The 26037-nt window shown below is 43.8% G+C and overlaps 1 protein-coding gene across 4 annotated transcripts in view; it reads left to right on the top strand.

Moving 5' to 3' along the window:
* The window catches only part of RASSF2 (Ras association domain family member 2), a 53314-nt gene that overhangs the window by 21228 nt on the left and 6049 nt on the right, over positions 1 to 26037 (top strand). For all 4 annotated transcript variants that reach the window (XM_053574809.1, XM_053574810.1, XM_053574811.1 and 1 more), the window contains 8 exons: positions 14689 to 14779; positions 16146 to 16221; positions 18420 to 18571; positions 20867 to 20955; positions 22494 to 22654; positions 23367 to 23468; positions 25198 to 25249; positions 25698 to 25819. In XM_053574809.1, coding sequence (XP_053430784.1) covers positions 14721 to 14779; positions 16146 to 16221; positions 18420 to 18571; positions 20867 to 20955; positions 22494 to 22654; positions 23367 to 23468; positions 25198 to 25249; positions 25698 to 25819 — 813 coding nt within the window. In that variant the 5' untranslated portion in view covers positions 14689 to 14720. The remainder of the gene's footprint in view (positions 1 to 14688; positions 14780 to 16145; positions 16222 to 18419; positions 18572 to 20866; positions 20956 to 22493; positions 22655 to 23366; positions 23469 to 25197; positions 25250 to 25697; positions 25820 to 26037) is intronic.

The following is a 26037-nucleotide window of genomic DNA, read 5'->3' on the forward strand; positions in this document are numbered from 1 at the left end:
TTGAAAGAATCATATGGTCTTTATTTTTAAGTTTGTTTATGCATTGAATTACATTTATAGATTTACGTATATTGAACCAGCCTTGAGACCCTGGGATAAATCCGACTTGGGCATGGTGTATAATTTTTTTGATGTGCTTGTTAGGATCTTATTGAGTATTTTAGCATCTATATTCATTAGTGATATTGGTCTATAATTTTCTTTTCTTGTTGGGTCTTTCCCTGGTTTGGGGATCAAGGTGATGTTTGCTTCGTAGAATGTGCTGGGTAATATTCCTTCTTTTTCTATATTTTGGAAGAGGTTTAGTAGTATAGGTACTAGTTCTTCTTTAAATGTTTGGTAGAATTCTGACGTAAAGCCATCTGGTCCTGGGCTTTTCTTTTTAGGGAGATTTTGTATTGTTGATGCTATTTCAGAACTTGATATAGGCCTGTTCAACATTTCCACTTGGTTCTGGCTAAGTCTTGGTAGGTGGCGTGCTTCCAGGTATTGGTTGATTTCTTTCAGATTTTCATATTTGTGAGAGTAGAGTTTCTTGTAGTATTCGTTAAGGAGTTTTTGAATTTCTGAGGGGTCTGTTGTTATTTCATCATTACCTTTTCTGATTGATGAAATGAGAGATTTTACTCTTTTTTTCCTGGTTAGGTTGGCCAAAGGTTTATCTATTTTATTGATCTTTTCAAAAAACCAGCTTTTGGATTTATTGATCTGTTGTATAGTTCTTTTGTTTTCAATTTCATTTAATTCTTCTCTGATTTTGGTCATATCTTTTCTTCTGCTGCGTTTGGGGTTGAAGTGTTCTTCTTTCTCCAGTTGCTTGAGATGTTCCATTAAGTTATTGACTTCCTCTCTTTCCATTTTCTTGAGGAAGGCTTGCAGTGCTATAAATTTCCCTCTTAGGACTGCCTTTGCAGTATCCCGGAGGTTCTGGTAATTCGTGTCTTGATTGTTGTTTTGTTCCAAAAATATGGTGATTTCCTTCTTAATCTCATCTATAACCAATGTATCCTTCAGCATAAGGTTGTTTAGCTTCCATGTTTTTGTATGGGTATGCAGGTTCCTGTTGTTATTTAGTTCAACTTTTATTCCATGATGGTCTGAGAAGATGCAAGGAATAATTTCTAATATTATTTTTTTTTTTGCTAGACCACAATATTTTATTATTTTTTTTTATTAAATCATAGCTGTGTACATTAGTGTGATCATGGGGCACCATACACTTGGTTCATAGACCGTTTGACACATTTTCATCACACTAGTTAACATAGCTTTCATGGCATTTTCTTAGTTATTTTGCTAAGACCTTTACATTCCACATTTACTAAGATTCACATATACCCTTGTAAGATGCACCAGAGGTGCATTAAACCCATTAATCCCCCTCCCTCCACCCCCCTCCCTTTCCCCCTTCTCCCTATTCTTAGGTTATAACTGGGTTATAGCTTCCATGTGGAGGTCCTACATTAGTTTCATAATAAGGGTGAGTACATTGGGTACTTTTCCTTCCATTCTTGGAATATTCTTCTTTACTAAGAAGAATATGTTCCAGCTCCATCCATGTAAACATGAAAGAGGTAAAGTCTCCATCTTTTTTTAAAGCTGCATAATATTCCATGGTGTACATATACCACAGTTTATTAATCCATTCATGGATCGATGGGCACTTGGGCTTTTTCTATGACTTAGCAATTATGAATAGGGCTGCAATAAATATTCTGATACAAATATCTTTGTTATGATGTGATTTTTGGTCTTCTGGGTATATGCCCAGGAGAGGGATTAAAGGATTGAATGGCAGATCTATTTTTAGATCTCTAGGTGTTCTCCATATCTCTTTCCAAAAGGAATGTATTAATTTGCATTCCCACCAGCAGTGCAAAAGTGCTCCCTTTTCTCCACATCCACGCCAACATCTCTGGTCTTGGGGTTTTGTGATGTAGGTTAGTCTCACTGGAGTTAGATGGTATCTCAAAGTAGTTTTGATTTGCATTTCTCTGATGATTAAAGATGATGAGCATTTTTTCATATGTCTGAAGGCCGTGCGCCTGTCTTCTTCAGAGAAGTTTCTCTTCAAGTCCCTTGCCCAGCCTGCGATGGGATCCCTTGTTCTTTTCTTGCTAATGTGTTTGAGTTCTCTGTGGATTCTGGTTATTAAACCTTTGTCGGAGACATAACCTGCAAATATCTTTTCACATTCTGAGGGCTGTTTGCTTGCTTTACTTACTGTGTTCTTGGCTGTGCAGAAGCTTTTTAGTTTGATCAAGTCCCATTAGTGTATTTTTGAAGCAGCTTCTATTGCCCGGGGGGTCCTTCTCATAAAAAACTCGCCCAATCCAATTTCTTCAAGGGTTTTCCCTGCACTCTCTTCTAGTATTTTTATAGTTTCATGTCTTAGGTTTAAATCTTTCATCCAGTGAGAGTCTATCTTGGTTAATGGTGAAAGGTGTGGGTCCAGTTTCAGTCTTCTACAGGTTGCCAGCCAGTTCACCCAGCACCATTTGTTAAATAGGGAATTGAATGTTTTTAATTGTCTTGTCAAAGATTAAATAACGGTAATTAGCTGGATTCATCTCTTGGTTCTCTATTCTGTTCCAGACATCTACTTCTCTGTTTTTGTGCCAGTACCATGCTGTTTTGATCACTATCGATTTGTAGTAAAGTCTGAGGTCTGGTAGTGTGATTCCTCCTGTTTTGTTTTTATTTCTGAGTAATGTCTTGGCTATTCGAGGTTTTTTCTAATTCCATATAAAACGAAGTATTGTTTTTTCAAGATCTTTAAAATATGACAGTGGAACTTTAATAGGGAGTGCGTTGAAATTATATATTGCTTTGGGTAGTATGGACATTTTAATAATGTTGATTCTTCCCAGCCATGAGCATGGTATGTTTTTCCATTTGTTAACATTTTCAGCTATTTCTTTTCTTAGAGTTTCATAGTTCTCTTTATAGAGATCTTTCATGTCTTTTGTTAGGTAAATTCCCAAATATTTCATCTTCTTTGGCACTACTGTGAATGGGATAGAGTCCTTAACTGCTTTTTCAACTCGACTGTTGTTGGTGTATATAAAGGCTACCGATTTATGGATGTTGATTTTGTAACCTGAGACGCTGATGTATTCCTTGATCACTTCTAGGAGTTTTGTAGTAGAGTCCCTAGTGTTTTCCAGATACACAATCATATCCTCTGCGAAGAGCGAAAGTTTGATCTCTTCTGACCCTATATAGATACCCTTGATCACCTTTTCTTCCCTAATTACAGTGGCTAAAACTTCCATTCCAATGTTGAAAAGCAATGGAGACAATGGGCAGCCTTGTCTGGTTCCTGATCTGAGTGGAAATGATTCCAATTTAACTCCATTCAATATGATATTGGCTGTGGGTTTTCTGTAGATGGCCTCTATCAGTTTAAGAAAAGTCCCTTCTAGACCAATTTTCTTGAGTGTTCTGATCATGAAGGGATGCTGGATATTATCAAAAGCTTTTTCTGCATCAATTGAGAGAATCACATGGTCTTTGTTGTTTAATTCGTTTATGTGCTGAATTACATTTATAGATTTACGTATATTGAACCAGCCTTGAGACCCTGGGATAAAACCAACTTGGTCATGATGTATAATTTGTTTGATGTTTTGCTGGATTCTGTTTGTTAGGATCTTGTTGAATATTTTTGCATCTATATTCATTAGTGGTATCAGTCTATAATTTTCTTTTCTTGTTGGGTCTTTTCCTGGTTTGGGGATCAGGGTGATGTTTGCTTCATAGAATGTGTTGGGTAGTCTTCCTTCTTTTTCTACCGTTTGGAACAGGTTGAGTAATATAGGTACCAATTCCTCTTTAAAGGTTTGGTAGAATTCTGACGTGAAACCATCTGGTCCCGGGCTTTTCTTTTTAGTGAGGTTTGTATAGTTGATGCTATTTCTGAACTTGATATGGGTCTGTTCAACATTTCCACTTGATTCTGGCTAAGTCTTGGAAGGTGGCGTGCTTCCAAGTATTGGTCAATTTCCTTCAGATTTTCATATTTCTGAGAATACATTTTCTTGTAATATTCATTAACAACTTTTTGGATTTCTGACGAGTCTTGTTATTTCGACTTTGTTGTTTCTGATTGATGATATTAGAGATTTTACTCTTTTTTTTCTGATTAGGTTGGCCAGAGGTTTAACTATTTTATTGACCTTTTCAAAAAACCAGCTTTTTGATTTATTGATCTGTTGTATTATTCTTTTGTTTTTAATTTCATTTAATTCTGCTCTAATTTTGGTTATTTCTTTTCTTCTACTGGGTTTGGGGTTGGAATGTTCTTCCTTTTCCAGTTGCTTGAGATGTCCCATTAAGTTGTTAACTTCCTCTCTTTCCGTTCTCTTGAGGAAGGCTTCTAGTGCTATAAATTTCCCTCTTAGAACTGCCTTTGCAGTGTCCCAGAGGTTCTGATAGTTTGTGTCTTCATTGTCGTTTTGTTCCAAAAAATTGGCGATTTCTTTCTGAATCTTATCTCTGACCCAGTTATCATTCAGCATAAGGTTATTTAACTTCCATGTTTTTGTATGGGTATGCAGATTCCTGTTGTTACTCAGTTCAAGTTTTATTCCATGATGGTCCGAGAAGATGCAAGGAATAATTTCTATTCCTTTAAATTTACTGAGGTTAGACTTGTGACCTAAAATGTGGTCAATTTTGGAGGAAGTTCCATGGGCCGATGAGAAGTATGTGTATTCAGTTTTGTTGGGATGAAATGTTCTGTAGATGTCTGCTAAATCTAAATACTGGATGGTTAGGTTTAAATCTAAGATTTCTTTGCTCAGCTTCTTGCTGGAGGATCGATCCAATACTGCCAAAGGAGTGTTGAAATCTCTGACGATTATGGAGCTGGAGGAAATCAAGTTACTCATGTCTGTTAGAGTTTCTCTTATAAATTGAGGTGCATTCTGGTTGGGTGCATAGATATTAATAATTGAGATCTCATCATATTGAGTATTACCCTTAACAAATATGAAGTGATCATTCTTGTCCTTCCTTACTTTTGATGGTTTAAAGCCCACTGTATCTGCAAATAAAATTGCAACACCTGCTTTTTTCTGATTACCATTTGCCTGAAATATGGATGACCATCCTTTCACCCTGAGTCTGTATTTGTCTTTTAAGTTGAGATGTGACTCTTGTATGCAACAAATATCTGGCTTGAGTTTTTGTATCCAGTCAGCTAACCTATGCCTCTTTAGAGGACAGTTTAAGGCATTCACATTGATGGAGAGTATTGATAAGTCTGGTGGAATTTTGGGTATCGAGTTTTTCAAAGGTCCAGTGGACATTTTTAATCCTTTCGCCAGTGTGGAAGTTGGAGTTTGATCCGAAGTTTCTGAGTGAGTTTACTTTTGTGGTATAGGATTGGGTTGGTCATTGTGGAGGATAGGTCTGAGAATATCCTGAAGAGCTGGTTTACTTATGGCAAATTTTTTCAACATATGAATGTCATTGAAGTATTTAATTTCTCCATCATAAATGAAACTCAGTTTAGCTGGATACAAGATCCTGGGTTGAAAGTTATTTTGCTTTAGGAGATTAAAAGTTGATGACCAGCCTCTTCTTGCTTGAAAAGTTTCAGCAGAGAGATCTGCAGTTATTCTAATATTCTTTCCTTTGTACGTAATAGTTTTCTTTCGCCGGGCTGCTTTGAGAATCTTCTTTTTCATGTTAACTTTAGTGAAGGTAATTATGATATGCCTGGGGGATGACTTATTGGGGTTGAATCGTGCTGGGGCTCTGATGCTGTCTGCTATCTGAATTTCAGATTCTCTAGGCATGTCTGGAAATTTTTTTTCATAATTTGATGCAGAAGGGCCTCTGTGCCCTTCGAGGCCACTTCATCATTCTCCGAAATCCCAATTATTTGTATATTGCTTTTCTTCGAATTATCTGAGAGTTCTCTGAGTGAGTGATCCGTTTTTGCTCTCCATTTCTCTTTCTCTTTGAGAGATTGGGAGCGTTCGAAGACTTTATCTTCAATGTCAGAAATCCTTTCTTCTGCTTGCTCCATTCTGTTGCTGAGGAATTCTACTGTATTTTTCATATCTTTGAGGGCTGTAAATTCTTGCTTCTGTGTGTCTAAGTCTTTGGTGGTTTTGTCTTTAAATTCGTTAAATTCTTGAGACAACTTTTGAATTTCTCCTCGAATTCCTAATTCCATTTTATTAATCTTGTTTGCAATCCAAATTCTGAATTCGATTTCTGACATCTCAGCCAGTTGTTTATGAATGGGATCTTCAATCACATCTGCCGTATCTTTTCTTGGGGGGGTTGATCTATTCTGGTTATTCATGTTACCAGAGTTTTTCCGCTGATTCTGCCCCATGGTTATTTTACTCCCTTTGATTTTTCCCCTGGGGCTTTATTGAGGGCCCGTACAGTGTTGAGGCCTGAGAAACTGGGGCCCTGTCTTGTGTGGTGGGGCTAAGTGGTTCTGTCTTGTTTTCAGCTGGTTTCTGTTCAATCCTATTGTAACGTTTACTCTGGCTTGAAGTCTCAGCTGTGTGGAAGAACTAGCAATTAAGTCACCCCGCCCACCCACCTCTGGCACCAGTTGGAAAGGGAAAATCAAACCTTCCTACAACCGCATACCCAGGGCACCGCAAGTCCTCAGTCTATTAGTTCAGTTCAAAAGGTCCAAATTGATTGTCTCAATTGGCACCTGTCTCAGGTGGGAGAGTTCAAGAGGTCTCTGGGAACTGGATCACAGGGGTCTGGTGACTCCTCTGATATGGCTTACTCCAGTGCTGCGTGGAGTCAGGAGGAGCCACCTAGCAAATAGATCAGTCTGGAAAGGTTGATGTCTCCTTCCCCACTTTGCCCCTCCGTCGGACCCAGTCACTGGTATCTCTGCAGATGGCTAACCCAGTTGCCTGTAGTGAACAGATACTCCAGGGGTTTGCACCTGCCTGAATTGCAAGGAAGTCTGCCAGGCCCCTGCAGTCTGCTGCTATCTAGCAGGAGGAGATGGGGCTTGACATCTTTGAGTGCTTGATGCAGGTGTGGGGGGAGGTGTTCACTCAGGCTTAGCCCCATCCCTGATTGATGTTGTTAACAGAACAGAACAGAACAGACAACTTTGCAGGGTTCTGTCTCTGTTTCTGCTAAAATCGCCTACAGAAGATGGGCTGTTCTGAGTTCAAACGTCTGTGCTGCTGGAGGTTTGTGTCCGATTACCTCTCTGAGTTGGCCCTGCCCTGGAAGCTTCCCAGGTTTGTGAGCAGTGTCAGGCAAATCCTTTGCTCACTGGTGGCCTCCTCTGGTTGCCCAGGGAGACAGGGGGTGTGGCTTCAGAATATCCAGAAGTGAGCCATTTTGCTGTTAAAGAAAAAACAGCTGTTGATTTGCCTCCAGGAACTGCCGCTCTGGTGTGGGCACCCAGCCAACCCTTTTCTCCTCTGTCTCACGCCCCAGAGTCAGCACTGAGCGGCTGCAGTTTATGCTCTGTCCACACCCCTCAAGAGATCTCCCAAGAATCCAGACTCCTGGGGGGCAGGCCCCCAGACCCCCAAGTGAGAGTGGGGGGAAGCTAGAGTTTCATTCAGTTCTATGCCTGGCCATATTGTTGCCTGGGGAGTGCTGCTGCACCACACCACCGGGAAGTGCCGCCAAGGCATGACTCTCCCTCACCAAGTGCCCTCTCCTCACTCGCGTGTCTCAGAGTCAGTGCTGACCAGTCGCAGCTCGGGCACTGTGCACTCCCCTCGAGAAATCACCCAAGGATCCGAACTCCTGAGGGACAGGCCCCCAGACCCCGAGTGAGAGTGGGGGGAAGCTAGAGTTTCATTCAGTTTTATGCCTGGCCATATTGATGCACGGGGAGGGCTGCTGCCCCGCACCGCAGGGAAGTGCTGCCGAGGTGTGACTCCCCCTTAGCTGGGTGCCCTCTCCACACTCGCGTGCCTCAGAGTCAGCGCTGACCAGTTGCAGCTCAGGGACTGTCCACTCCCCTTGAGAAATCACCCAAGAATCTGAACTCCTGGGGACAGGCCTCCAGACCTCAGTGAGCGGGAGGGGAATGTTGGGGATTCAGGGTTGCCGGCAAAGGATTTTTAAATTTTTATACAGTTTTATGCCTGGCAGGAGAATGCTATGGAACCCTAGTAGGGGAGGTAGGTCCAGTTTTTAGAAGGTCTCTCCCATGGAGTGTAGTGGGAAGGCCTTTAATTTCTGCCCGTTTGTTTAATTGTGGGGCTCTTGAGCCGGTCTCATGGGGGAGGGGAACTCCTGTCCGCTTGGTGGTGGATTTTGTACCTTTCGTTTGTGTCCTTGTGATCACAGCTTGCTTCAGCGGTGTTGATGTGCGTTCTTCAACTTTCTCTGTTGGTGTGGCTCAAATCCACCAGGATACTTACTAAATTCCTGTCCTTTAACTCTCCTTCTGGACGGGAGCCTCTGTTGAAAGCTGGTTTCAGTCCGCCATCTTGTCTCTCCCACTGAGCCCAGGAATTTGAGGTTGCTGTGAGCTATGATGCCAGAACACTCTATGAGGGTGGCAAAGTAAGACTCTGTCTCAAAAACAAACAAAAAAAAAAAAAGAAAGGCAAAGAAAAAAGGAGAGATTATGAATAAAAAGGGAGACTTAGAGGATAGCTGCCGAAATGGGTGGCTAGATGGGTGGGTAGATAGTGCTAGAGGGAGGAGAGAGAGATTTACAAGAACCAAGAATGGGAGAAAGAAGTGAAATAACAAAAGAAGGAATAGAATAACATTCCCCCTGACTGAAGGAAGACTCCAGTGCACAGGGTGCAGAGGGCTGGTGATGGCAGCCACTTTTCATCCATTTTCCACTCCAACCAGGCTGTGTAAGTGACTCCGCCAAGATCCCCTGTGACCTTTGTGTGGTGTAAATCAGAGGCTGCTCTGGGTCTCCCTCCTTGGGCTTTTACTCCCAGCTCCTGGCTGTACTGACTGTGGCCTCTTTTTAAAGCACACTGTCCTTGGGCTTCCAGGCTATCCTGTCTCCTATGTCCCCTCTTCCTCTGCTCACCCTGACCACCTGGGCTCCTGAGGGCCCTGCCGTCCTTGCCTTTCCCACTCTCCTCGGATGACCTCAGTCACTCTCCTGACCTCTGGTGCCAGGACCCAGTCCCCAGCCACCTTCTCCCATCCTTTCTCCACAACTTTTCCAAAATGCGCAGCAGATCACATCCCTCCCCTCAGAATGACCCTGTTTTCCTCTTGCTTCTATAAAACATCGCCACAGACTTGGTGGTTTAAAACAACACAAACAGAGCATTCTGACATCCAGAAGTCTGGAAATCAGTTTCCTGGAGCCAAAACCAACGTGCAGGCAGGCAGGGCTGCACTGCCTGTAGCGGCTCTGGGGGGAGGGTCCGCATTCTGGCCTTTCCCCCTTCCTGCGTCTTTATCACTAGTGTAGCATCGCCACAACTCTGTAGGATGCCCCTGATGACATTTGGGGCCCACCAGACATCCAGATGGTCTCCCCATTTCAAAATCCTTTATTTAATCAGGCTTGGCGCCTGTAGTACAGTGGTTATAGCTCCGGCTACATGCACCAAGGCTGGCAGGTTCGAATCCAGCCCGGGCCAGCTAAACAACAATGACAACAGCAACAAAAAAAATTGCTGGGTGTTGTGGTATGCGCCTGTAGTCCCAGCTAACTTGGGAGGCTAAGGCAAGAGAATCGCTTAAACCCAAGAGTTTGAGGTTGCTGTGAGCTGTGATGGCACAGCACTCTACCGAGGGCAACATAGTGAGACTCTGTCTCTAAAAAAAAAAAGGCTTGAGAAAAAAATCCTTCATTTAATCACACCTGCAAAGTTCTTGTTACATTTGTAGATTTCAAATTGGGACCTGGTTACCTTTGGGAGCCATATTCGTCCTACTAGATGCTCCCCACCACCGTGCATGTCCATACATGCCACCTAAGCCCACAGTCCTCGCCTTGTCAAGGTTCCACTTGTGCCACCCCACCTTGCCCAATTCTGAGGTGCACACTCCTCCTGCTGGGACATTTCCACCCTCGACCTTTGCAACTCTGTCCTATCACTGAGGTCTCAGTTTGGAGGTCATTTCCTCCAGAAAGCCCCAGGACCCACACTGGGCCAGATCAGGTGTCTTTCGTATGTGCCACCTCCCCTCCTTGGGTAAAGCCCTCTGTCCCTCTCTTCCTGGACTATGTGCCCCTGAGGACAGGGTCTCCCACCTGGTTACTTCATTCTTGAAGCACCATTAGGAAGCATAATAAGTGTTGCTGAATGGGGACATTCACACATGCAGAGAAAAGGAGCATTTTTTAAAAAATAAATACTCACTAGTTATGGGTAATTGTCATTTAAAAAAGAAATTCATTCTCACTTCTTTCCTTTCTTCCTTTTTGTGCAGTACATGTGTTTGTGATATTCTGGTTTGTATGACTGGATTATTTTTCCTTTTTGGAAAAATAAAAAAAAATTAAATTTAAAGTTTAGAGAGACCAGCTATGTTCTTAGGATGCCATCTTTGGGGACACAGGGGAAGTCTGGGTCTTGGGTGGAACTCTGTCTGCTCCCCTTCCCCATTCATGACCCTGCTTTATAGTGCCTTTGTATTCGTTTCCTATGGTTGCCATGACAATTTACCAAAACTTAGTGACCTAAAATAACACAGATTTATTATCTTATAGTTCTGTAGATTGAAGGTCTACCACAGGTCTCACCAGGTTTCTGATGTCAGGGTGGTGACGGGGCTATGTTCTTTTCTGGAGGCTCTTGGGAAGACTGTTTCCTTGTCCTTAACAGCTTCTAGAAGCTGTTCATAACATGGACCCTTCTTCCAGCTTCACAGCTGGCAACAGTAGCAGGTCAAGTCCAATAACACTGGCCCTTCAGCCTTTCTCTCCTGCTTAAAAAAAATTGTGGTAAAACACACATAAAATTTACTTTCTTGGCCACTTTAAAGTGTACAATTCAGTGGCATTAAGTACATTCATGTTATCTTGTAGCCATCACCCCCATCCATCTCCAGAACTCTTTCATCTTACAAATTCTGTACTAAAAATATTCTTTTTTTTTTTCTTTGTGAGACAGAGTCTCACTGTTGCCCTGGGTAGAGCGCTATGGCGTCATAGCTCACAGCAACCTCAAACTCTTGGGGTCAAGTGATCCTCTTGCCTCAGCCTTCCTGAGTATCTGGGACTACAGGCGCCTGCCGCAATGCCCAGCTAATCTTTCTACTTTTACTATAGGTGGGGTCTGGCTCTTGCTCAGGCTGGTCTCAAACTCTGGACCTCAAGTAATCCACCCGCCTTGGCCTCCCAGAGTGCTGGGATTACAGGAATGAGCCACTCTGCTGGGCTCTTTCTCTAATTTTGACTACGCGAGGCATCTCATAAAAGTGGAATCCATGTCTTTTGTGTTCAGATGATTTTGCTTGGCATGTGTCCTCCTACACATAACGTAGCATGTGTCAGAGTTTCCTTCCTTTTGAAGGCTGCATACTATTCCACTGTATGTCTCTGCTATCTTTTTGCTTATTCACTCATCTACCGGTGGGTGGATATCTGGGTTGCTTCTAGCTTTTGTCTATTGTGAATAATGCTGCTGTCAACATAGGTGTGTAAATCTCTCTCCAGTTCCCTGCTTTCAGTTCTTTTAGGTGTATATTCAGAAGATGAATCTATGATAATTCTATTTTTAATTTTTTGAGGAATTGCCATGCTGTTTTTCATAACAACTGTACCATTTTCTGTTTCTAAACAACAGTGCACAAGGATTCTAGTTTCTCCATATCCTTATTGACTCCTGTCTTCTGGGATTTTTTTTGATAGTGGTCATCCTAATGGTTATAAAGTGTTATCTCATTGTAGTTTTGATTTGCATTTTTCTAATGATTAATGGTGTTAAATATATTTTTATATGCTTACTTCTATTTTTATATCGTCTTTGGAGAAATGTCTATTAGAGTCCAACCCGTTTTTGAATTGGGTTGTTTATTTTTTTGTTGTTGAATTGTAAGAGTTCTTTATATATTCTGAATATTAACCCCTCATCAGATATATGATTTGCAAATATTTTCTCTCATTCTTTGGGTTGCCTTTTCACTTTACTGATTGACTTTTAAGAACCCCTGGTATTATATTGGCCTCACCTAGACAATCCAGCATTACCTCTTGACTTTGGGAGGATGATTATTCTGCTTATCACAGGCCTTAACTCCCTGTTCTGACCTCTACTAGGGCCCATTTTTCTTCCTACTTCACCAGCAGTTAAAAGTATGAGCACACACATCCTCCCAGTGAGCTCATGAGTACCTGGCCTCTTGCATGTTAATTCAAGTTATCTCCTTCAACCTCAGTTTTTACCTAAAGAATGGAGAGGTTGGCATCTGGTAGGCGGGCAGTGGGCATCTTCATCTGCATCCAGTTCCCAGTTCCCTTTGACTACCTGAAGACCCTGGCAGTGGGTAGTGGCTGGAAAGGGCTTTCATTTGCTCTGAGCCTGACTCCCCACCCCCACAGATATGGGCCTCTGGCTCCTCTCCGCCTTCCTTGGAGCCACTCAACGTCTAACCCTTTTTGTTGTGGTTATAGCTGTGATATAATTGTAAATAGTCCAGAAAGGTTAAGTAAAAGGAAAAATAAAAGAAAAATCACTAGTACTATAAACAAATGTTGAGCTCAGTTTCATGATATGCATGCAGAAGTATTTAAGAGAAAGTGACTGATGTCTGTAATTTACTTTGAAATGCTTCAAAAATAATATGGATTGGCTCAGTGCCTGTGACTCAAGCGGCTAAGGTGCCAGCCACATACACCTGAGCTGGCGGGTTCGAATCCAGTCTGGGTCCCACCAAACAATGACGGCTGCAACCAAAAAATAGCCAGGCATTGTGGCGGGCGCCTGTAGTCCCAGCTACTCGGGAGGCTGAGGCAAGAGAATTGCCTAAGCCCAGGAGTTGGAGGTTGCTGTGAGCTGTGATATCACAGCACTGTACCAAGAGTGATAAAGTGAGGCTCTGTCTCAAAAAAAAAAAAAAAAATGGGTTGATGGCTGAATAAAAGGATGTATAGATGAACAGATATATGGTGAAGCGAGTAAGTATAATACAATGCTAAAGATAGAATAGCCATGGGCATATAGCTAGTCACTGTCATATTTCTTTTTTCTTTTTCTTTCTTCTTAGAAATAAATTCTCTCCCTGTCACCAAAGCTTAGTACAATGGCCCCATGGCCCTGTGGCCTGAGTATAGCTCACCGTAACCTCAAATTCCTGGGCTCAAGTGATGCTCCTGCCCCAGCCTCCTGAGTAGAGGGACTACAGGAGTATGCCACCATGCCTGGTTAGGTTTTTTACTTTGTGTAGAGATGGGGTCTGGCTATGTTTCCCACATAGGTCTCAAACTCCTGGCCTAAAGCAAACATCTTGACTTGGCCTCCCAAATTGCTGGATTATAGGCATGAGCCACAGCATCCAGCTGTCATATTTCTTTATGTTTAACATTTTTCATAATAAAATGTTTTAGAAAAATCACTGGAAATGTCATTACTCAAATACAGCCAGGCTTTCATTATTTACATACATGTATAAGTGCCAGTGGTTCTCTCTCTGGAGGTGATTTTGCCCTCAGGGACACTTAGGAATGCCTGTACAGCCATTTTTGATTGTCGTAACTGGGGCAGTACTGGCAGTGTCTTGTGGGTAGAAGCCAGGGATGCTGCTGAACACCCCCCAAATGTTCCAAATGTTCATAGAGCTGAGGTTGAAAAGCCCACACATGTATATACAATGTACATGTGCAAATATATAAATTCACATAGAAATGTAGGCTTGTTTATATATGCGCATATGTTATACTTTACATATGTTGTAAACAAAATTGAACTCATAGTTCTATAACCTGCATTTTCATAATTTATTATTTTCCCAGATAATTAAATTGCCTTTTATACTGTCATATTTTAATGGTCATTGTAGACATACATGCTACAATTTATTTCACCCAGCTATACTTCGGCTTTTTTAGGTGGTTTACCAATCTTCAGTATGTCTATCTGAGCTATCCCAGTCAGATAGGTCTCTGTTCTGTCTTATGAAGGTCGCTTCAGAGAGGACTCATCAATTGTCCTCAGAACCAACTTGAATGTTTGCTTTCTCTGTGGTTGGGGCATTTGTTCTCAGACTGTAAAGGGTTGTCATCTTTCCTTTGGGTGTCTTTTTTTTTTGAGACAGACTCTCACTCTGTCACCCTGGGTAGGTGCTGTGGTGTCAGAGCTCACAGCAACCTCAAACTCTTGGGCTCAAGAGATCCTCTTGCCTCAGCCTCCCAAGTAACTGGGATTATAGGTGCCCGCCCCAGTGCCTGGCTAGTTTTTCTATTTTTAGTAGAAACAGGGTCTTTCTCTTGCTCAGGCTGAAGTCGAACTCCTGAGTTCAAGCAATCCATCCACCTCCGCCTCCCAAAGTGCTAGGATTACAGGTTTGAGCCACCATGTTTTTTCCAGAGGCTGTGGCAAGCAGAGGCAACAGCTGGCAGAGCGGCATCTCACTAGGCCTAGGCCAATGTTAGCTGTGAATCTGGGGGAAACAAAGAACTATGTCATTCAGTTTTGTGTCCTCCATTTCTGCCCTCTACTCCCACCCCCCACTGCCCAAGTTCTGCCAAGTTTCCAAGGACACAACCTGACATTAACCTCTGTCTTCTCCTTTTGAATACAGGCTTCTTCTTCTGATGAAAAGAGAAAGGAAGGATGGACTACAGTCACCAAACTTCCCTGGTCCCATGTGGACAAGATAAATATATATCCAAGTAAGATGTTTTGCTAGGGTGCGATATCCCCAGGGGCCAATCTGCTGTGTTGGGATGCGGTGGGTGGATGCCAGCTGCTGGCAGAGGGGCCTCCCCTGTACATCAGACAGCTGGGGCACATGTAAGCGTGAAGGAGCAGAGCAGCTGAACCTGGACTTACTGAGAGCATCAGCAAGGCTGCCACCATAGATAAAGCACACCCCCAGATGCTGGAGGTTAAAGTAAAGGGGAGGCTTTGGACCTTGGGGGACTGAAGAGGGGTGGTGTCCTGAAAGGCTTCCATAAGAGGAGTTGGCTGGTGGCTGTTTGCTATGGTTTGAATGTTTGGGTCCTCCCCCAAATTCATATGTTGGAACCTACCCCCACAAAATGCTAGTATTAAGAGGCGGGGCCCTTGGGAGGTGATTAGATCTGAGTGCCCTTTATACAAGAGGCTGAGAGAGCTTGTTTACCCTTCTACATGTGAGGACACAGTGAGCAGGTGCTGTCTGTGAGGATGGGCTCTCACCAGATACTGAATCTACCTTGATCTTGGACTTCCTGGCTCTCAGAACCATGAGACATACATTTCTGTTGTTTATAAACCACCCAGCTTATGGTATCCTCAGCCTAAATGGGCTAAAATGCTCCTCACTGTCCTGTCTATGGTGTTCCTTTGTGGACTCTTGGCTGGTGTAATGTGTCCCTGGCTGCTGTGGTTCTGGCTAAAAACTGGCACAGATGCCCTCTGAATAGAAGGGGACAATTTCATTGCCTTCTATGCACTGAGGCCTCTTGAACTCAGACCTGTTGCAAACATGATTCTGGGGGAGGATGGTGGTAGAGTGATGGTGGCAGAGCTCTGTGTGTGTGTGTGCATGTGTGTGAACACCCAAAGGTGGATAATTACAGACCAGGTTAAATGTGACCTAGGAAGGGAACAGCTGCATTGTAAGTGGCTTCAGCTGATAAAGTCACACTTTGTATATCTTTTATTCATTTATTTATTTTTTTGAGACAGAGTTTTACTCTGTTGCCCTGAGTTGAGTGCTAAGGCACCACCATAGTTCACAACAACCTCAGTCTCTTGGGCTTAAGAGATCCTCTTGCCTCAGCCTCCTGAGTAGCTGGGCCTACAGTTAGCGAGGCCCAGAGCTGTCCCTATTAATCTGCTGAAACACCTAGAAGTTCCTAAATTGTTCTTTCCCTCACTACAACACTGGTTAATTTTTCTATTTTTTGTAGAGATGGGGTCTTGCTCTTGCTCAGGCTGGTCTCTAACTCCTGAGCTCAAGCACTCCATCCTCGTTGACCTCCCCGAGTGGTAGGATTACTGGTGTAAGCCACTGAACCTGGTCCCAAACTCTTGTATCTTTTTCCCTGTAAGGAATGAACTTCTCTTGCATCTGAAGACCTACAACTTGTACTACGAAGGCCAAAATTTGCAGCTCCGGCACCGAGAGGTAAGGAGTCCTCAGGAAAGGCCTGTGAATCTCCTGCCCTGGGTGGACAGCCTGTTCTTTGTCAGTATATGTCCTGGGTCTGAGGGTTCCTGAGGTTCTAAAAGGTCCTTATCTCTCCTGCCATAGTGAGTGGCCACCCAAGTAGGACATCCCTCCCAGAGAACTTCAAGGGCCCTTGGGGTTCACTGGAAGGAGACCCCAGATCCAATTTTGTTCTAAAAAGTTTGAGTTTTTCTGTTGCATTCCTGTGGATGTGTGGCTGTGCTAGCACAGCTTTGGAGGGGAGATTTTTTCAGAGGGAAGCTTTCATGAGACTCCCAAGCAGGCTCCTTTTGTTGGGCAATTGGGAAAGCTCACCCAGACCTCTGTGTCTACACATCTGTGCCCAGTTTGCTGCTGCGACCTGGGCAAACCACACAAGCTCTCAGCTTCCATTTTTTCCCTGTGGAAAAAGTGGCTGGCTTTTTTCCACAGCTGCCGCAGGCTTTCCAGGCAGCCTTCTTGGAATGCCCTGTGTTATCCATCTGATGTTCCCCACCCCCCAGCCTGAATCTAAGCTTACTAATCCTGTATCCATTTCTGTACAGCCCGTTTTTATCAGCTAGAAGAGTTAAAAGGGAGTCTGCTAGAGTAATTTATACTCAAGTGTTCTTGACTGATAAGAAGCTATGTATGTGTAATACCCTTCAAAACACATTTTTATGTCAGCCAGTCATGGTGATTTAATCCATAGAAATAGATAACAGCTGCTGGAATTTTAGCTACTAAGGCAGGCTGGTTGGGGACAGTATGTAGATGTAGTGCTCTTTTCTGTGTCTCTCAAACTACTCTACTTGGGCAAAGTCCTATTTGGGGTTAAATTCTGTCCTATAGTTGTGTTGTAAAGTAATGATAAACACATAGACCTGCTAGAAGGCTATATACAAGCAGTCCCCAAGTTACAAACATCCGACTTATTTACAGCTCACATTTACAAATGGAGGTTATTATAGGTCACAGGTAAAGGTACCTATTCCAACATACAAATTCAACTTAAGAACAAACCTACAGGCTTATCTTGTTTGTAAACTGGGGACTGCCTGCATAAAGTATATATGTACATAAGGCCTTTCTCTCCAAGACCCCAAATGCCCTGAAGTTGTTCCATTCCTCTCTGAGCTTCTTACATGTTCCCCTTCCTTTCTAAGATGATCCTGGGGCCCAAGTTAGTTGCTCATGGGGCAGATATCCTGGGGCTTGTCCTGAGCATGGGCCCTGCCCGTAAAACGTGGGTTCAGAAAGGTATTTCTGAGACCGGGGAAAAGAAGCCTGACTCTTTTTGGCATTGTTCTTAAGCCTTCTACTAAATAGTGGCTAGGCCACAGATTTTGGTTCTTAAATAGCTTTCCTGGGGTATGTCCTGTAGAATAAATCCTCAAAGGGTTCCATGAGCCAAGGGTTTCATGGTCATAAATGACATCCATTTCTTTGGGATAGAATATTAAAATGCCCTTAGATGGGTTTTACATTTAGCTTCTCATTAGTCAGAGTATGTAAATTTGGGAGTATAAACTTTGAGTATATAAATTGGGAACTCCTGTAGGATTTATTCACCTCTTAGAGAGTCGTCATGTAGCATGTTAGTTATTACAGGCTCTGGGACATTCTGCTTTTAGGAAATCTGGTTAACACAGCATCTCCCAGCTCACAATCATTTGAAGCTCTTTTTAAGGCAAGAGTTCATCTGGCAGGGGAACTAGGGGAAATGTTGCTTTAAATCTCCTTCACCTAGCGGGTCACATTGCTAAACATACCTTACAGCTCGAGACATCACTTCCCATAGTAGGGAGGGAGAGAAGCTAACTCAAGAATTCAGTTCTTGCTTCTGTTAGCAAAGCTGGTCTCATTTATTTTAAGAGATGTATTCTGCTGTTTTTAAAAGTCATTAGTATAAAAGCAAAAAAAGGTTTTATAATTCACACATGAATATTTAAATTTCATGGCAACTTTTGTGCTGACCTGTGAGGTCAGCTTCAGGGTCTGGTGTAGTTTGCAATAGAGAGAGTCTCAGAGCTCTGGCATGGACTTGGGCAGTTGCCCCCATCCTGCGAATTCAATCTGGACGCACCCAGCGAGGACACGTGAAGGAGGCTTCCCCAGCATGGTCCTGGCTTCTGTGGGGCTTTTCTGGGCTCACCTGCTGCTTGCTTTGTGGGCAGGAGGAAGACGAGTTCATCGTGGAGGGACTGCTGAACATCTCCTGGGGCCTGCGCCGGCCCATCCGTCTGCAGATGCAGGATGACAATGAGCGCATCCGCCCCCCTCCGTCCTCTTCCTCCTGGCACTCCGGCTGTAACCTAGGGGCCCAGGGGTGAGTGACGAGAGATGGGGCTGGCGATAACAGAAGTCCCCGGGGGCTCTGTGTGCTCTCAGCAGGTCAATGCACCTTCTCCCTGCCAGCCTTCATCCCGGCTTCTGTCCCACCACTGCCATTGCTCACCCTCTTTGGCCTTTTGGTGAAGAGAGAGGGAAAGATGTTGGTGTGACGGGGCCTCCGTTCTGTCACCACAATCATGAGTGAGGTCACGGGGAGGAGGGGAGATGCTGGGCAGAGAGGGCTTGCCCCACACCAAGGCTGGGGTGACAGCATGCCTTCCCTGGTGGAGAATTCTGGAGTACCATACAGTGTTGCTAGTGGACCAGCCGCAGATTTCTGATGGGACACCCAGCTACCCAGGATCTTCTCGCTGCTGAGCTTGCTTCTTATAGAATGTTCCCTTTCCAGGGAAATTCAGGGCTTGAACCTTCTGACCAGGGCACTGTGAGTCTTGGGGAACCTGAAAGAGGAAAAGGAATGTTAGACACTGTCTGAGCCAGCCGAGCGAGGTCAGCCAGTGGTCTGCTCCCCTCAGCCACACCTGGGTGATGGCCCATAGTCTGGGAAGTCCCTTCCTCTGGGTCCCCACCAAACGTCTGGAAACCTAGCCTGCTCCTGTTCATCCTCCATGGCCAAATGGGTAGCCAAGTGCATTGCATGAGGTACACCCTTTTCTTGTCTTTCTGGGTCTTCAGTTTTCAGGATCAAGTGGCCAGCCTTGTTCCATCCTGAAACTTACTGATGCTGGTGGCCACAGGCCATAGCTTGGGTGGGGCATGCCGGCCTCTCAGGCAAAACCGCAATGATGTTTTTTCTAGTTTAAATGAGAACCAAGCCCTCTCTCTTGGCCTCATTGAACGTTTTGTTAAACTCCACAGCCAAATCTCCCTGGAGCTGATCTGGTTTCAGTCCAAGGAAATTTAAGGAGGGAAGTTGTTGCCCATCCCATCGGATGCTGGGATGTCTGGTCAAGTTCTTTGGTTTCCTCTAACTTTGCTGGTTTCACACTTTGCTTTGCTTTCAGCACTATCCCTATATTTGATTTCCAATGGGCCAAACCTTTTCCACAGCCCAACCCCAAACCCTAGATGATTATGTTTCATTCCCTAAGTGAAATGGCTTTTAAAATTGCATGTGACCTGGGGCTGCTAAAGGTTCCTTCACCCTGCATACTTGTTACCCCTCCCTTCCCTTTGGTATCCAGCTGGTCTTGGTTGAGCCTTTAAAACCAGCAAAATACATTATGAGAGTTTTCAAGAATGGTAAATGATGTCATCTAGATGCCACATCCAGATGCCAGCTACAATAAACTGAATGCGTGGGCCACTGTGTTCAGAAGGATGCTGAGGCCAGTTTCTGCTTCAGCAAGAAAGAAGGCTTTGGACCAGGTAGTGGGGGGTGTCAGATATTTACCATTCCTGAGAGGCTCTGTCCAGATCCATTCTGGGGCTCTGGAATCTCTGAGTTATATTATAACAGGAAGTTCTTTCAAATTTTCAGTTTTAATTGTCATTTCTTAAAACTACTATCCCTGGAACACGAATCCTGTCTCTACTGGATTCCAGGGAGGCCATGCTTTTCTCACCATGGGAAGGTCCTAATTCAACTCTATGGACAAATTCTCTGTTGATTTTGAATGTTTTTCTCGATGCTACTCCCATTGTTATTTTTCACCTAGAGAAGTTATTTGCCAGTTATCATGGCAAACCCAGGTCTCAGCTTGGACTGTCTACGTGTGGCCCTTTCTCCAGGTTAGCCAAGGACTCTGTCCTTTCAGCCCTGAGGACACTGTCATTAATACCACTTCCAAAGCTGCCACAACTCTTGTAGCCATCAAATATTACTTTTCATTCCTTTTAGATGGCAGAAGCAATTTATAAGTTATTCCTCCAGCAGAGATGGATCTGAACTGGAATCCTGTTGTGCCAAACAAATGACCATTATTAAGGTTTTCCAAATAACACATACCTGCTTAGAAAGTCAGTACACACAACACATGGATTTTGTTCTTTGCTGTTCTTCATCCTGGGTTTGATGAATTGAGTGCTTTCATTGCTGCAGATGCTAAGAAAGAACATCTCTCTCAGAACTCCCCACTCTCCAGCCACCGTCTAGTGTGGAGGATGCTCAGGGCAGCCCAATCCACCCTTCCTCTCCTAATGAGTTCTGGTACCTGGCCTGGCACAAGCAAAGCACCTCCCTTGCAGGAGTGGAGTTGGGTGGGAATGGGCATGTCTCCCTACAGAGGATACACCGTTCTCCTTTTTGTTTGTCTTCTGCCCCCTGCAGCACCACCCTGAAGCCCCTCATTGCACCCAACGTTCAGATCTCAGAGGTGGATGCACCGCCCCAGAGCGACCAGATGCTGAGCCCCACAGGTATGAGCCTGGTGGAAGGATCCTCAGGTTGGGGCCAACTGCATGAAGACCATTGTGACAGCTATGATAAACTATTATTTATTTTTGAAAATATAAAATTTACATGGTTCAAGATTCTAAAGGTGTTGTAAGGAAATGATTAAAATTTACCCACCTCATCTGCCCTCTTAGAAGCCACCCAAGAACATCCTTCCCAAGGGATTCCATACACGTATAAGCAAATACACACCAGCATGCCTTTATGGTCGAATGTTTTCTTTTTTACTCCTTTTTATACAAGTGGAAGCATTTTGCACATGGCTGTCTTTATTTATCGGTTTATCTCAGGGATTGTTCCTTACAAATCTGTAAAGAACTTCTACATTCTTTACAGCTCTGTGTTATATTCCATTCTATGGAAAAGTGATCATTTATGTAATCATACCCTACTGATAGATACTTAAGGCACTTTCAGCCCTTGCTATGACAAGCAAGCTGGCAGAGGGTGGTCTTATACCTATGTTACTGTACATAGTTATCCATATGTCTGTAGGATTCTTTTCAAGTGGAATTTCTGGATTTTAGAATCTATACATTTATAATTTTGATATTATCAGTTTGCAATATCTTTTTTTAACACAACATAGATTAAAATATTTTAATAAAAAAGATTAACTGACATATGCTTCACAATTTGGCTAATATCAATATTTAATATTGATACACATGCAAGGATAGGAATATATCATATTACATTTATTTGTATTTATCAAGCATTTTATTTCCAATTTTTTTAGTGTGGTAAAATATGCATAACATAAAATTTATCGTCTTAACCATTTTTAAGGGTACAGTCAGTGATATTAATACATCCAGACTATTACGCACCACCACCATCCATCTTCAAAATCGTTTCATCTTCTAAAATAGAAATCTATATCCATTCAATAATAACTCCCCCTTTCCTCCCTGCCCCTCCAGTCCCTGGCAATCACCACTTTGTCGCTTGTGATTTTGACCACTAAGTACCTCACATATGTGGAATCATTTAGTATTTGTCTTTTGGTGACTGGTTTCAGTTGTCATAATGTCCTCAAGGTTCATCCTAGCATGTGTCAGAATTTGTTTGCAATTATCTTGCGAGCCTTTATATCATGCCTATCCTGTGGCAGACCACATTCACTTGCTTAAACCCTCTCAACAATACCATGAAGTGGGTGTTATTATTATCCCCATTTTATGGATGAAGAAACTGAGGCATGGAGAGTTTAGTGATATATAGCAATAGCGAAGCTGAGATTTGATCCCAGGGAGGCTGGCTCTGAAGTCTGTGCTCTGAACCTTTTTCACGGTATAACATCTCAGTAAATTGTATATTATGTTTTTTTTTCCTCCAGCAGAAAATAATATTTTTATAAAATGTATATATATATGTATACACACACACACACACACACACTTTTTGAGGCAAGAGGTGCTGGAGAATTCACCACAAAGAGGGAACCATGTGCAAGTTGTCCCCTGTCCAGACAGATAGATCATTCCCTCTTCCCTCTCAGATGCCAGAGGTCTGAAGCCCCTGCAGGAGGACACCCCACAACTGATGCGCACTCGCAGTGATGTTGGGGTGCGTCGCCGTGGCAATGTGAGGACACCTAGCGATCAGCGGAAAATCAGACGGCACCGCTTCTCCATCAACGGCCATTTCTACAACCATAAGGTCGAGAGCTGGAGGGGCAGGGGGCACCTGGCACCTCAGGGCTACAGCCATGTGGTCTGTGGTGGGATCCCTGGGGAGCTAAGTGTCTGCTGTTGAGTTTTGGGTGGCAGGTAGGCTGCAAGTCCAGGTCAGAGACTCTGAGACCCCCCTGGGGGTTTCCCCTAGGGTGGTGGGTGAATTCAGGGAGCTGTACAATGCAGTCCTTGCTGTAACCTTAAAGACCCATAAACACACGTCATCACTCCCTGCCAGGTAAACCTACATGTTCCCTTCTTCCTGCACTGGGCCTGCTGATCTGTCCTTCCCCTGAGTGAAGGGAAGGCACAGTGGCAGGCGTCAGGGCCCCACCCACCCTGCCCCAAGCCGCTGACACCTCCTTCCGTCCTGCCGTTTGGTTCACATCCCAGCCCCAGAGGCAAGTGTGGGTGGGAGAACAGTCAGTGACCCCCTTGTGTAGAAGTCCAGGGAAGGGTCTTTGTGAATGTTTTGTTTGGAGAGGATCTCACTTACCCAGTCTGGTTTCTCTGCCCAGCCCTGCCATTTGGGGAGTCAGAGCAAGAACTAAATCAGGCAGACCCCGAGAACTGCTTTGTCAGGTTGCCAGGAGGCTTCCAGGGAGTACATTTTGAGCACCAATGTCACTGTGCGCTGTACTGCATGTGGGTGTTAGTACTTTGTCCTGTCTCCCTGAGCCGGACTCCTATATTGACAGACATCCGTGTTCACGCCAGCCTACGGCTCCGTCACCAACGTCCGCATCAACAGCACCATGACCACCCCACAGGTCCTCAAGCTGCTGCTCAACAAATTCAAGGTGAGTTTCCTTTGCTGGTTGGCCACAGATGGGGTCACACGTGTGCCTTAGGGACCCATGGAAGGGAAGAGGAGCAGCTGTGGAGAGTGTATGATTTGGGGGGCACCCGGCAGAGGGTTTGGGTTCTTTAGACCCTCACTGCTCAAAGCAAGGTCCATGGTACCAGCATTGCATAAAGCTTGTTAGAAAGCAGACTCTCAGGCCCCACTGCTGACTCATTGCATCAGAAAGTGGGGAGGGCCAGGGCACCTGCTTAAGAGGTCAGTGGGAATTCTGATGCCTGCTGAGTCTGAGAGACATCAGCCCTCGGATTCTCAGACTCTAGCCTTTGGTAGAGTGCTGTAGCATTACAGCTCACAGCAACCTCCAGCTCTTGGGCTTCGGTGATTCTCTTGCCTCAGCCTCCTGAGTAGCTGGGACTACAGGCACCCACCACAACGCCCCACTGTTTTTTTTTTTTGCTGTTGTTGTAGTTTGGCCGAGGCTGTGTTCGAACCCACCACCCTCGGTATATGGGGCCGGCGCCCTACCCACTGAGCCGTGGCTGCCACCTAGCCCTTGGGTCCTTTATGAACAGCTACAGAAGGGCCCCAAGGCCTGCTGACTGGTTTGGGGCTCAGTGCACAGATTGATTTCTAGGACACAGTTGGGGAATCTACTTTGAGAAAAACAATACTTAAATAGATGTGTAAATTATGGTGTATGCATGCTTTTAACGTCCTGTTACTCTATGTTTTCCACAATCTCCTTGTAATTCTTTTGGAGAGCAGGTATTTTTATTTTTACTAGAAGCCACTATAGCCTAGCAGCCTAAGGGCATGTTTTCAAGGTTCCAGACCCCACCTATCACTTGCTTTAGTTGAATGACTTGGACAAGTTACTTAACCTGCCTCTGCTTCTGCCTCCTCATTTGTCAAATCAGGGCAATTGTTCTGACGTTGTCATGAGTGTTAGATGGTTTAAAACATGAAATATGTGGAACTAGGTCTGGCAAATCACAATCATTTTAGCTATTATTATCTGTCACAGTCATGCATGGCATAAAGATGTTCTGGTCAATGCTGAGCTGAATATATTATGGTGTCCCATAAGACTATCATACTGTAATTTTAATGTGCCTTTTCTGTGTTTAATATGTTTAAATATATAAATACTTGCCATTGTGTTAGGCTTGCCTATAGAATTCAGCAGAGTAACCTGCAAACAGATTTGCAGCCTCGGAGGTATAGGCTAGACCAGTGATTTTCAACTGGTGTGCTGTGAAAATTTTTAAAGATCATTAACAAAATTACTTTTGAAAGAAGTTCAAAGCACAGTAAGGATATTCTTTTCTTTACTCTTTTTTTTGATCAACCTAATTTAAGTGTATTGTGAAAGTTTAAAAACAGGTTCAAGTGTGTCGTGAGATAAAAAACACTGGATTAGACCTTCTGGGTTTATGTAAGCACAGCCTAGGATGCTAGCACCATGAAATCTCCTAATGATGAATTTCTCAGAACATCTCCCCCATTGTTAAGTGACATGTGACTGTATCACTGATAAAGTTATCTGCCTGTCCCCTCTCTCTATCACTTCTGAGAGCTGTATATATATATATGGGAAAACTATTTTCCATCAAAAGAGCCAAAAATCTATTTAGCTTCGCATGATATACATAGAAGCAGGAAAGGCTCACACTTAGGATGTTTAAGTATGTGCTTTCAACAAATGTCTTTTGCTCCTGATTCAGATTGAGAACTCGGCGGAGGAGTTTGCTTTGTATGTGGTCCATACCAGTGGTGGTAAGTCTGAAGACCACAGTGTACTTTAAGACCTCTAATTAACTCGAAATAGCAAGTTAAAAAAATTGTCTCTGCTGGCTTGTTTGGGTTTTGGAAACTTCCAAATGTTCTTTGTCTCCAAGGCTGGTGGGCTTGCTGGATGAATCCACTGAAGAATGCCATATATGGTCAATAAACAAACTCTAAAACCTAACTGCCTATTAAAAAAGGAACTAGATTTTTTCACAAGACAGATATGCCCAATTCCTCTGAAGGGTTTGAAATACAGTAGTACTATTGGGGGAAGGAAGTGGGAGGAGTTTCTGTTTAACAACACAGGTTGAGTAGTTCATTTACAAATCAGTCTCCTAATGTGCCTGTCCCTTTGGGCCCCTGAGTTGACCACTATTGAAGGTATAAAAGGCCGCTAGCCAAACTCAGGGTTGCTTCTGGTTGTGTGTGGTTCCAGAGAAACAGAAACTGAAGACCACCGATTACCCCCTGATTGCCCGAATCCTCCAGGGCCCATGTGAGCAGGTCTCCAAAGTGTTCCTTATGGAGAAGGACCAGGTGGAAGAAGTCACCTATGATGTGAGTCTTCTTTTGCTTGGGTGGTGTGCCCTCTGGATGAGGGAGATTAGTGGTGTTACCTGAAACTGGTATATAGCATAATTTTTGACCAAGGACCATGTCCTTTTTCACTACCATTGTTCAATACCAGGTATTCTTGAAGGCAGGTTGTGGGTGTGCCCTGTGGGAGTTGTTGGAGGAATTCATGGGCAAAAAGTGATTTCCATAGAAGGAAAAAA

This window comes from Nycticebus coucang, chromosome 21 (assembly GCF_027406575.1).
Source record: "Nycticebus coucang isolate mNycCou1 chromosome 21, mNycCou1.pri, whole genome shotgun sequence".
NCBI lineage: Eukaryota > Metazoa > Chordata > Mammalia > Primates > Lorisidae > Nycticebus > Nycticebus coucang.